Here is a 12640-nt window from a genome sequence, read left to right as displayed (position 1 = left end):
GCTGGTGGATCCTCAACCCGGGCTCCCAGAGACCATCGGCGCCTTAGGAAGATCCCTGGTCACTTCGGGGAGGAGGGAGAGGCTGAGGCTGAGAATCGGGTTTTGGGTCAGAGGAGGGAGAGCCGTGGTGGCGTGGGGTTGCAGGTGGCGTGGGGATGGAGGTTGGCCGTCGTCCGGGTTCCTCTCCGGGGCGGAGCCGGCCCCGGGGGCTGCCGCCCGGACAAGGACCCTGGTGTGATGCAAATCGAAGGAGGATGGGGAAGACGGTGACCGGGAGGCCGGCACGACGCAGGGCGGCAGGAGGGCGCAGGAATGTCTTGTCCTGTTCAACTGCATGCTGATACACCTGGCAGCCACCCCAGGGTAGACAAATGTCCTTAAAAGTCCACTCCGGGGTCCCGCCGGGCCGCTCTGGGGTTCCCGGGAAATGTTCCCTGGATCACTTGGAACGTTCAGAGAATCAGCCCAGTGCCTGCGGGCTGGGAGGAGACGCTGAGAACGCTGGGAGAGGCGCAAATGCCATTTCTGCCCAACTCGGCGGGCCCTGCCCGGCAAGGGAGGACAGAGAGACCCTGCGGAGGGTTTACGACCCTGCGCGCAGGAGCAACCCCACCGGATGGGCCGCGCCGCACTCCCTCCGGGAGGTCTCGCGTGGAGCAGCCGCGGCTCCGGAGCCTCGCGCAGGCTGCAGAGGGTGCGCCCGGCCCCTACGGGGCTGTCTAGGACGGCTTGGGGGGCCACCGGGTCGTCCTCTCCGGTGGCCGACGGTCCCTGCAGAGCCAGCCCCATCGGCCTGGCTGCCCACGCGTGTTACTGACCAAGGAGAATGCAGGCGTCCTCACCCTTACCTTTCAGGCCGACAGTCCCAACCCCAGGCTCACCGAAACCAGCAAGGACGACTCGAGGCGCCTGCCTCCCAGCTGATGTGGGGCAGACGCACTGCCCTCCAAGCCCGCACCCCTAGACTCGTTCTCACCCGGCGGGGTAGAGCGTCCAGAGCGCTGGTGACCATGGATCCCGGGGAGCATTGCCTGGAGAGGGAGGTGTGGGCGAGCGGGGCCCGGGGCCGCCTTCCCCAAGGGCTGCACAAGGCCCTGCACCGCAGGCTCCCAGTCGAGGGCGGGGACGAGGGGGCGCATGGCGGGGCGGGGCTTGTGGAGGGGACGAAGCCCGGCAGCCGAGTTCCTGGGGCTTCTGAGCTGGAAACGAGGTCCCGCTGTCTCAGCAGGGGCCTGGGTGGTTGGCTGGTCAGGGAGTCCTGGGATTCAGCTGGTGCCATCACTGATCATGTGACCTTTAGCAAGCCACGGGTCACCTCAGAGCCTCCAGGTTCTCCGGAAAATGGACTCGCTGGGGGCTATGACATCAGACGCGCGCTGGGCAGGCCGCCACAGACACTTCCAAAAAGTGGGGACCGTAGCTTTCATCTTCAACAGGACAGTGACCTCACAGGACCGCCAGAGGCACACCTGGGGGCCAGGCCTAGGGTTCTGGATGAGTCACAGCAGGTGACACCTGGAGAGGGCAGTCTTGGAGGGGCCAGGCAACTCCTCAACCCACGGTGGGGCCCGCCAGCTGTCCTGGGGGTGGGGACAGGCACTGACAGCCACTGGCACTCAGCACTTCGTGGCCACCCCCAGCCGAGCTCTCCCAGGGCTGCGTGTCTCAGACTCTCCTGCCCAGGAGCAGTGTCCCAGCAGCTCTGAAGAGGGTCCGGCAGTATCAGCCCACACCTGTCAAGACTTGAACACCCTGGACCCCACGCCCCAGAGCAAGCGGCTGGTGCAGAGTTGGCCCAGGCCACTGCTGCCCAGCAGGCCCCACTGAGTGGAGGCCGGGCGGAGGAGGCAGCAGAGCTGACAGGGCGTGTGGGGAAGAGCTTGCGGTATTGGACAGAAGCAGAGGCCTCCCAAATACACAAAGGAACCGAACTGCCAGAGAGCCCTCGCCCAGGTGGCAGACAGGCGGCCTGGCCAGGCCTGTGGGTGCCTCTAGGCGGGCCCTGTCCTCACCCCCTGCTCTGGGCGCACCCCCCGCGTGGACGATGCGGTGTCAGCGTCAGGCAGGCCTGACTATTCCTGGTCTCTGGGAAGTCAGGACACCTCCAGGCTTCAGACCCTCCCCTAGGATCCTTGGGCCACCCACCAGGCCCCAGGGACCCGTGGCCTTTCGTGGCAGGTTGGTGGAGCAGCCCTATCACCCCCATCCTGCAGCGGGTCCTCGGGGATGGGAAGCTGCCCCAAGGCCTCGCCCAGGCAGGTGCCAGCTCCCACTTCCAACACTCAAAAAGAATTTATTCTGGACACGTGGCATGCGGCGCTGGGCGGTGCCCACGGAGGAGGCGGGGAGGCAGGAGGCCTCGCCCGAGCCCCCGGCCGGCTACTCGCGGTAGTGCACCCGCTGGTGCTGGATGAGCTGCGAGCTCTGGCCGAAGGCCTTGCCGCAGGCGCCGCACGCGAAGGGCTTCTCGCCGGTGTGGGTCCGCAGGTGCCGGAAGAAGTGCGAGCGGCCGCGGAAGGCCTTGCCGCAGTCGGCGCACTCGTAGGGCTTCTCGCCCGTGTGGATGCGCTGGTGCTCGATGAGCACGGAACTCCAGATGAAGGCCTTGCCGCACTGGCTGCAGGCGTAGGGCTTCTCGCCCGTGTGCAGCCGCTGGTGGCGCACCAGGTTGGAGCTCTGGCTGAAGGCCTGGCCGCACTCGCCGCACTTGTAGGGCTTCTCGCCGTTGTGGATGCGCAGGTGCTGCGTGAAGTGCGAGCTGTGGCTGAAGGCGCGGCCGCACTGGCCGCACTCGTAGGGCTTCTCGCCCGTGTGGATGCGGTGGTGCTGGATGAAGCCGGACCAGCCGCGGAAGCGCTTGCCGCACTCGTGGCAGGCGTAGGGCTTCTCGCCCGTGTGGATGCGCTGGTGCTTCAGCAGCAGCGAGTTGTACTTGAAGCTCTTGCCGCAGGCCTCGCACCGGTGCGGCTTGGCCCCCCGCGCGCCGCCCTGCCGGCTGCGGCCGAAGGTGACTCCCAGCTCGGCGGCCCGCTCCGGTGTGTCCCCGGGCCCGGCTGCTGCCTGGGGCACGAGCGTCACGCGCCAGGCGCCCCGCGGCTGGGGGCAGGGGACGGCCCCGGGGGGCTGGCCCGCCGGCCGCTCCGCGCTGGACTCGGGCTCCAGGCCTGCGCCGCACCGGGCCCTGCGGGGAAGGCTCCTCAGGAGGCTGCGCAGCGCCCCGCCCGTCCCCGCGTCAGGGGCCCGCGGGCCGGGAGAGCGTGGGGCCGGCTCTGGCTCGGAGTCTGCAATGGGAAACAGCAGAGGCGAATAGCATCAGCGTGCCCCCACCGTGGCACGGAGGGATGGGAACGGGGTGAGCAGAGCTGGGCAGCGGGGCTCAGAGGGGACAGGGAGGGGCCGGGCCCCCAGTGGATGGGAGACAAGCAGGCAGGGGCTCAGAAGGCCGTGCGCAGGAGGGCTGTCATAGACACGGGGGCGGGGGTCGTTGCAGTGTTACCCACAGCTGCTGGGACCACCCAAAGTCACTCGTGGCTGTGCAGGTGGACGGGAGCCACAGTGGCAACAGGCCGTGGGTGGGGTCGCCCTCTCAGCTAGGAGGGAGCACTGAGTGCTGGTGAGTACCCACAACCTGGGGGGCTCCAGAGGCCGCCCAAAGCCCGCACTGAGGGCGTGGTCCGTATGCGCACAGCTCCTCACGGGGCAGCCCCGGCCTCGGTGGCCAGTGCCCTGCCACCCAACTCCCATACCCACCCCAGGAGCCTTCCAGGCAATTCTCTCTGGTCCAGGTTCTCCTTCCAGGGACCTGACCTCAGATACCTGCTCCCCACCCCAGGGCCGCCCAGATAGGTTAAATCCAGCCACGTCACCACCACCACCTGGGGGAACCCAGAGGGCTTCTCATGGGGGAGGTGCAGAGGGCCTGGACTGACGGCTGCAGCCAGCCTGAGGCGAGGCCACCTGGGGGACAGAGTAGGAGGGGACCCAGATCACTGTCCGGTGGATCTGGGGGGACAGTGGTGCCCTGAGCCAGAGGCCCCAGCCTGAAGCACGTGGAGGGGAGGGAGGAGTTCCTGCCTGCGTCCACCACGAGGGCAGGTGGCCACGGGCTGCAGTCACTGCCTCGGGCAGCTTCAGTGACTGGACTGGCTTTAGAGTGGGGGAAGGGAAGGGGCCCCAGGCAGGGGGTGGTGCCAGCACTGGGGGTGCCACGTGCAGACTGAGGTCCCTCAGTAGCCTGGTTAACCCAGTTCTGCTGACTCACCGGGCCAGAAGGTGTCTCTGCCCATCTCCACTTCCTCTATGTCTTGGAGATCCAGGTCAGACGGCTGGGAGAGCACCTCAGGGCTGGAGCCTGGGGGGCAGGGAGGCTGGGCTCACCTCCACCCTCCGGACCACTGCCCCCACTCTTCTGACCGCCACATGGGCTGGGCTGTGGCACGGACACAGTACACCTCCTGGTCCCCCCAGCTGCAGGTCAGCCCCGCCTGCGCCCACTCTCAGGCTTCTTTGGCCATGAATGCCCTTTACCTTCCTTCCCAGCTCGGCTCAAGAGCCTCCTCCTCCAGGGCCCAGCATTGGGAGCTCGCTCCCCTTCAGCCCAGCAAGCGGAGCCAAAACCTTGGGCAGCTTCAAAGCAGCTCTCCTGCAGCCCAGGGCAGCTTTGTCACCCCGGCAGGCTGTAGCCTGCCTTCCCCCCCGTCCCACCACCACACGATGCTGCTCTGGAGAGGCCTCTCCGAGGGCTGGCCCCGCGGGCTGCCTCACTGAGCCTCCCCGCCTCAGCCCCAGGCCACCTCTCTGTCCCTCCAGGGCTCCCCACTGTCCCTGACGAGCACCCAGCCCCGGCGCAGGCAGCTGTTTCCAGCGGGCCCGCTGCACTGGCCCGACTCCTCCGGTGGACGCTGAGGAATAGGCTGGGCCCATCCATGAGCCCCTTACCCCCGGGCACACCAGGCTTGGGCACCCAGGATGAAGACCCCCCTCACAGCCAAGACTTGGAGGTGGCAGAGGGGCACAGACGCAGAAGGGAGGGGCGTGGGCACCATCTGTTAGACACGGCTCTGCTGCCCGAGGCCAGGGGGCAGCTCTTCTGACGCCGCAGGGCTGAGGCCTGTTTGGGGTCTCACCTGTCTCCTCAGTGCTGTGCCACCCTGGTGCCTCATCTGCTCTCTGCCCACAGCAGGGAGGGTGGCTCTGCCCCACCAGGCTGAGTGCGGGCGCCCCCAGCAATGGCAATGCAGAGATGGGCACAGGACACAGGGCTGGCGTGGGCAGAGGCTCCCGTCCCCCCCCGATTCACAACGTGGTGCCTAGCTGTGAGCCTTTCACAGGCCTCTCCAGCCTCGGGCAGGGCTGTCCTGGCTGCAGTGGGGTGACTGCGAGACCAGGCTGAGTAAGGGCAGGCCCAACATGGGTGGCGCCACTCCAGAGCCACGAAGGGCTGGGATGTTCAGCAGGTGGGGGCGGCTGCGCCATGTCCCTTCCTTGAGCCGAGGGTCCAGAACTGCTTGGCTGTCCTGAAGCAGGATCTGGGGGGTCCAAAACCACCTTTGGGCCTTTCAGATACGCTCCCTAATGTGGGGACAGGCCTGGGGCACTGGGCTTTCTGCGCTGTCACCATCATCCCCAGCTCGTGGCCACCATGTCACCCTCCCCTGGCAGCCAGGGGAGCTAGCTGGCTTGTTCCACAGATGGCCAATGCAGGACAGGCTCCAGCACTGTGCTCCTGTGGGGGGTGGGAGGTTGGGGGGGGGAACCACCTGCGACAGCCTTGCCACCTCTGACCTGGGCTGGGATGCCACTGGAGGGTACCCGGCAGGACTCTGAGAAAGCGACCTGCGATTCCAGCTTTGTTCCTGGGGCCACGCCCCGGCACTGACAGGTAGAATGTTCCCCGGGCCATCACTTTAAGAGGGCCAGTGACATCACCAAGATAGGAAGCACGTCAAAGCTGCTGCCACCTGTGGGATGCCCGGAGACACCCTCAGAATCAAATGATGCCAGGCAGTGTGCAGTCTCCACCTGCTTCAGAATGAGCTAAGGATGACACCCAGCTCCCTGGGAACCTGCCGTGTCCAGGCAGGTCAAAGCACTTGCTAGACCCTTCTCTAGAGGATGGGGGCTGGCCTAGGGTCAGGGGCAGGCTGCACACAGTATGGGTCACCGTCACTCCACTGCCCAACCCTGGCTCCTGACACCTGCCCACATTTGGGCCGTTTCTGCAGAGCTGTCACCTGCCACCTGCTAGCTGTGCTGGGGCCGTGCCAGGTCTCCACAAGGTGCACAGCCAGACCCTGCTCCCCATCCTGATGGCTCTCTGTCAAGTACCCTGCCTCGTTTTCACTGACTGCTCACCTGACCAGTGCCCTCCCACTGCTGTGCTGGGACACAGGGACAGTGGCCTGAACTGAAGCAGCACCGGGCCCGCCCACCTGCTGGGGCTGCTCTTCCAGGTGGAAGCGAGGTGGCTGTGCATGTCCAGGGACAGGTAGGAGGTGGGTGCTTTCCTGGCTGCAAAGGCTTTTCTTTGTATATAAAATGGCACAGTGAGTGCTGTGTGCCTGGGCCTGGGCCAGGGTGAGTTAGAGGAGCAAGCTAGGCACTGGGGGTGGTCAGTGGGTACCTAGAGTCCAGTTCTCTGGTGCCAGGACTAGGCACTCCATGTGGAAAGATGCTGTGTCTGTCTCGGGGTGACCCTGCCCTGCCCATGGGCTCCTCCTTGCCAGGCTGTACACTCAGTAACCCCCACAGGGCTACAAGCTCCCCTCCATCACGTCCTCCACAGACTGTCCTTCCACCTGCGGGACTCCTAGGCAAACCTTCCAGAACTCGCTCAGGCAGCGCTGGCTCTGGTAGGCGTGGCCTTGGGCACAACACCGTCCCTGGGAGCTGTGCCAGGACCCTCCGTCCCCAAGGCCAGCTCCTGATCTGTGTCTCCACGGAGACCACAGAGGTCCTGGGAGATGAGGCACTGTGGCCCATTCCCAGCTGCCTGGTCTCCCTGCTGTGAGGCTTGGGCTAGGCCATGGCCTTAAGCCGTGGGAGCCCAGCTTCATGTCTGCAGGGAGCAGTGCAGGGCTCACCCTGCCACTCCCCATGCCCTTCGCCACCCTCCCCGCTGACAAATGGCTCCTCCTTGGGACCTCCTCTGCTCCCCGACACCTCACAGCCTGGTGCCCAGCAGTGCAGCCAGAGGCTGCCGAGGTGACCACGTGTGCCTAGCTGGGCCCTGGGGACCTCGGTCTGGCCACTGCGGACTTCGTCTGGGCACCAGGAGGCTGCGGCTCCAAGTCCTGGCTTGGCCCCTAACTGGTGGGACGGCCCTGGGCAAGTTCCAGAAACACCAAGGTGTCCCTGGCTCAGGAGTCTGTGGCCCCGGAGATTCCCAGAGAGCAGAGGGAGCTGGAAACTCCCAGAGGCAGCCCCTGCCTTCAGCGACTGCTTGGAAGTTGGCACAGGAGCCGCCCATTGCCGAGGCCTGGCCCCGTTCTCTCTACACCGGGGTCACCAGCATGAAGAGGGGATGAAGGCGACCTCTCATCTAGCTCCGGTTACCTGCCAGCCTTCGCAGGCCCCACCGTGCCTGTCACAATCTCCTCCTGGGGGGAAGCAGCCACACCTGCTGCTCCTAGGGCCAAGCTCATCTGTCTTCCCCACCTGCTATTTCTGGCACAGCATGGGAGGGTGGAAGCTGTGGGTGCAGCCCCCACTCCCTCCTTTGAGGCAAAACCCTGGGGGTTTCAGGGCACTGGGCTGTGGCTCCAGTGCCCAGGAGGCTTCCAGGCCTGTGGAGGTGGCGACCCATGCCTAGTTTTCTGGGCCAGGCTGCCCATGGCTGGTGGACAGGCCTGGGGGTAGTGCAGCCCTGCACGCTCAGGGGGCCCCGCCTCAGCCCCTCCACGAGCCCTGGGCCCAGCCTCCGCCTGGGCATCAGCTTCTTATCCTGCAGAACCCGGACTGCAGTCTCCCTCAGCCTGGGCCCTGTGCTGCCCCAAGATGATCTGCTGGGCTGTCCCCTCACTCAGATGGGCCCCCTAGAGGAGCCACATCTCGCCCGGCCCAGGGGGAGTGCCAGGGCATGGCCTGAGTCAGATGGGTGCAGAGCGAATTCTGCGGGCCTCTGGGCTGCCATGTCCCCACTGAACAGGACTGGAGGACTTCCCTCAGCTGTCTACAGGTGACATGAGATGCCAAGTTCGGCCCTGAGATTCTGACTGAGCGAGGGGTAAGGAGCAGGGTCCTCCGGGGCATGGGTGGGGGCCCAGCCACAGCCTGGCACAGCGTGTGCTGTGGGGGCCTGGGATGCTTCCAGGTAGCCCCTGGCCAGGACAGGCAGCCTGTGGGCACCTCTTCCCGGCCTCCTCACAGTCCTGGGGGAGCTGCTCAGGACCCAGCAGCAGAGACGGCATGGCTGCAGGCTTCTGCTCCTTGGGGGAGTGGATCCCAAGCCAGCTGGCTCCCTGCGCCTCCAACTCACCCTGATCCTGGTTCCTCCGGGGAGCCCCCTGGCCTCTCTGCCTCCATCTGAGTACCCACCTCAGGGCCCCATGCAGCGCAGCTGCCCTCCACAAGCCTCAGCGGTCCCTTCAGCCACTAGGACGCTGACTCCCCAAAAGGGAAGAGCCCTGGGCCAGGCTGCCCCTGTTCCTGGGCCAGGCAGACTCTCCAGGTTGAACTATGTGGGGCCTTGCCCCTGCTCTCAGCAGCTCAGGTGCTGGGTTGGGCCATGCGGCTGTAGGCCAGGCCTCCTGTGGGACACACAGTAGAGATGGAGTCTCAGGGTTGCTGACCTCTGAGAGGGAGCAGAGCCCGGGCACCACGGGGCTGGGACTCCCCCACACCTCAACTTCCAGAGCCTGCCATGTGACCATGAGGCCACCCCACTGGGGGTAGAGCAAGGCCAGTGGTGATCACACCCAAACCAGCTTGGCAGGGACTATGGCCGCTCCATTTCTGCATGACGACAAAGGCTCTGAGGAGAGACACCTTGCTCCTGGTCACGCTGGACCCAGATTTTGAGGCCACTTTCCCTCCTATACCCCAACCCAGGAAACTAACAGAATGCGGGGAGCCGTGCCTAGGAAGCCAGAGCTCAGGCTTGGCCCCAGCCTCAACCCAACCCAATCCGTGCCCAGCCCCAGCCTGAGGGTGTGGGAGCCTCAGCTGCTCAAAGAGCTGCACAGGTATCTGGAGGCACCTCTTAGCTGGCCAGGGTGGCAGGTCAGAAGGAGACAGGGCAAGAGACATGGGCAGGGGATGCAGGGCGGAGGGCGCACGGCAGGCGGGTGAGTACCATGTTGATGCCCACGGAGGAGAAGTCGAGGCTCGTGGTGCTGGGCTCCCGGTGTCCCTGGTGATGAAAGACTGACAGGGGATGGGACAGAGGGGGGCTCCGAAACGTCCCCTGGGGCTGCCATCTTCCCTGAGACCTGCTGAAGGTGTCACACCTGGGACCTGGGGAAAATGAAAACCAGGGCAGATGAGGGGTGGAGAGGAATGTGGGGCGGTGCAGGAGATGGCAGCATGCCAGCTCCCAGGGGAGATCAAGGACGGAAGGTGAACCCACAGGCACACACAGGCCTGGGGTTTCTGGCAGTCTGGGGACTTGGCATGTTTATTCAGTAAGGAACAACTCTTTGAGTGGCCGAGTGCAGTGGCTCACACCTGTGATCCCAGCACTTGGGAGGCCCAGGCAGGTGAATCACAAGGTCAGGAGTTCAAGACCAGCCTGGCTCAATGGTAAAGCCCCATCTCTACTAAAAATACAAAAATTAGCCAGGCACAGTTGCAGGTGCCTGTAATCCCAGCTACTTGGGAGGCTGAGGGAGGAGAGCCACTTGAACCCGGGAGGAGGGTGCAGTGGGCTGAGATCCCACCATTGCACTCCAGCCTGGGCGATAAGAGTAAACTCAGTCTCAAAAGAAAACAAAAAAAAAGCTTTGGAAGGAACTCTTGGGAAGTGGCCACTGCCCGGGCAGCACAGCACACCTGCCGAAGCAAAGCTCCCGTCCCAGCACAGTCTCTGGCATCTCCTTCCAACCCACGGCGTCACCCCTCCCCCAGAGAAAGGCAGATGGAGTCTTCCAGAAAAACCTCAGTTGCTTTGGCCTGTGGGAGGGCTGAAAACCGAAATATGCCTGCTGACGCATGAGTGTTCTGGAAAAAATCTTAGCAAGGCTTTTCCTGAACAGCAGAGGAGAGGCATTTCCAGAGAGGGGAACCCTCTTCCTCAGACACTAGTCCTCAGAGGCTGCAGGCTGGTACCCCTAGCCCAGCCCTGCCTCAGCGCTGGGAGACTCACTCAGGGCTCCAAGATACTTAGTTTGGTTTGCAAAAATGGCTCGAGTCCAATGTGAGAAGTGACTTTTCTTTCACACGGTGCTAGAGTTAGGAACTCCTTATCTGGGGCAGGGAGTGAAGAAAGGAACTGGAAGAACGGACAAAAGTTAACGGAAACTCAGATACGGTATAAGGACAGGAGACAGCGCCTGCTTGGAGGAAGTGGGAGAGGCAGTTCCCACCCCAGTGCCCGGCCACTGGGCCAGCCTCCATCCCCTAACGGTGGGAGGGATCGGGCCACCAGGGGAAGCGGACACAGGGTGAGGTTGCAGGAGTGACACTGGGTGCAGGCCCTCCACCCTGAAGTCACATCTCAAGTTAGTCAACTTTTGGGGACATCTGGTAAAAGGGCCTGCTCGGTCACCCCGACCCTGGCTTGACCCCCAGGACTGAGTGGAGGCGGCCGTGACAGGGTAGACGCCGCTTTACCACCAGGGACGCACAAACTCTGAGATCCAGGCCGAAGGGGGAGGGGGCAGCCCCGCCAGCGGCCCGGGGGAAGCGTCCTCCGCCCTCCGGTTCCCAGCCGCGTGGGAGCGGGCCCGATCGCCGGGAGCTCGGCGCAGAGCGCGTCTGCCCCGCGGTGCTGCGCTGGGGTCCGGCTGCTCCACGCTCCCGAGTTGCGGGACCTCCGGGCCTCAGTTTCCCATCTGCAGAGTGGGGATGACGACAGCTGCCTTCACCGGGTGCCTGGGAAAGGCGCCCTGAGGACGGACACCCGCGATCGCCACGGCCGCTGGGCGGGGTGGGGGGGTCCGCTGCTGCCCCGCGACCACCCTCAGAAGCCCACCCCGCTCCCCGGGACCGGCCCGAGGCCAAGGTCACGGCAAGCGGCGACTGCAAGGGCGGCAGTGCCCGGCTGGGCGGGGCTGCACCGCGGAGAACGGCGCGCGAGCTCAGACTGGGATGGTTCCGGGTGCCCGGAGCCGCCACCGCCGCCAACGCCGCCCGCGCCAACTCACCTTCCGAGCGGGAGGAAGCCGCCGCGCGCCGGCCGGAAGTGCCCTGCCCCGCCCCCTCCGCCCGGCCGGCACGCACTTCCGGGGCGCTCTGGGCCTAGGGAGGACCGCAAGCCTCGGTGGCCGCGTGGGGGCGGGGCCGGGAGCCAAGAGGAGGCCCCGCCCCGCCCCGCCCCGCCCCTCGTGGGCTGCGCCCGAGCGTGTCCACGCGGGCCCGGATCGCGCCCTGGCGCGGGGAGCGGCGCTGCGTGGGTTGCCGGAGCCGGGGAGCTTCCTTCGTGACGCCAGGGCCCTGCGGCGCCGGGGAGCCAGCTGGGAGCCAGGCGCTCGTGCGTGCGCCCAGGACCGGGCTTCGGGAGTTGCCTGCGGCCCCTCCGTGCACGGCAGGCCCCGGGAGTTCTCGGCTGCAGGCGCTTCTACGTTCAGCTCGCGAGTCCACCCGGACGCCCTCCTGGGTTCCCTCCTCGGGATGTGTCCGCCGCGGTGGCCACCAGCCGCCGGGAACCGCTGCCAGACGTGTGACCTGCTGTTCCCCTCGCGGGGGGCCTCGGAGTCGTCGAATCTGCCTGCCCTCCAGGGGCGTCCCTGGGTTCCCCAAAGCCCCTCCATGGGCTGCTTCCTCATTTTCGTCTGTTCAGCTGATGTATAGAATCCTTCCATAGAACCATATAGTAGTTTGTAGTAGGAGGAATGCCTAGAGCAGTCACAGAACAGAAGCAGTACTGGGAAAACAGCCGGACCAGGAGGAGAACCAAAGACCCAGGCGGCGGCGTCCCTGCCTGGAAGGGCACACGCTGTACGGCAGGCTTGGAGCAGGAGCCTCTCCTCCCGATAAAGGAGCTGTAGCACCTTGCATCCAGTTCCTGTGGAAAGTCGGCCTCAGGCCTGAGATCCTGGAAGTAACCGAGGGAGAGGAACCCTCTGGTGTGACCAGTCACGGCGGCTGTACACCCTGTAAGTCTCTTCCCGCTTCTGTGCTAGCCCAAATCATCGTCCCATAAATATCTTAAGAGAAGAGCACACGTCTGTCAGCTCCCACTGCATTAAGCTTATAGTATCCTTCTGTTAGAAATCCTTTTAAGTCTCCAGCCCCCAGATAAGAAGTGTTGTGCACGACACCTGCTGCACACAGCCCATCTCCTTGCCTCGGTGACCTAATGGGGTTGAACCCCTTTTCTGTACATGACCCTCTACTACTGCGCACGGCACAGCCCCCTACTGTGCACGGCCCACCTCTCTGCCCAGGTGACATAATGGGGTGGCCTCCTTGCTTGTGACTCCCGTGACTGTGATTGTTTGCCCTATCACTAAGCCTATAGATGATGACCTCACTCACAACCCTG

The 12640-nt window shown here is 65.0% G+C and overlaps 1 protein-coding gene across 4 annotated transcripts; it reads right to left on the bottom strand.

The window, feature by feature from the left end:
- Positions 1–2277: 2277 nt before the first annotated feature.
- Positions 2278–11374, bottom strand: GLI4 (GLI family zinc finger 4). 4 transcript variants are annotated; one of them, XM_039464858.2, is made up of 4 exons: positions 11301–11374; positions 9293–9453; positions 4262–4351; positions 2278–3281 (listed from the first exon to the last, which is right to left on the bottom strand). In XM_039464858.2, the coding sequence occupies exons 2-4, from the start codon at positions 9414–9416 to the stop codon at positions 2380–2382; spliced, it is 1116 nt and encodes a 371-aa protein (XP_039320792.2). In that variant the 5' UTR covers positions 9417–9453; positions 11301–11374; the 3' UTR covers positions 2278–2379. The 4 variants fall into 4 exon arrangements, with proteins under 4 accessions (XP_039320792.2, XP_074243344.1, XP_074243345.1 ...); XM_074387243.1 differs by lacking the exon at positions 11301–11374 and having other exon boundaries at positions 9293–11293; XM_074387244.1 differs by lacking the exons at positions 9293–9453; positions 11301–11374 and adding an exon at positions 6355–8710 and having other exon boundaries at positions 4262–6316.
- Between the last annotated feature and the right edge of the window lie 1266 nt (positions 11375–12640).

The sequence above is a fragment of the Saimiri boliviensis genome, chromosome 15, assembly GCF_048565385.1.
Source record: "Saimiri boliviensis isolate mSaiBol1 chromosome 15, mSaiBol1.pri, whole genome shotgun sequence".
NCBI lineage: Eukaryota > Metazoa > Chordata > Mammalia > Primates > Cebidae > Saimiri > Saimiri boliviensis.
The sequence above is the reverse complement of the archived record's forward strand: the minus strand, read 5'-3'. Positions and strand labels throughout refer to the sequence as shown.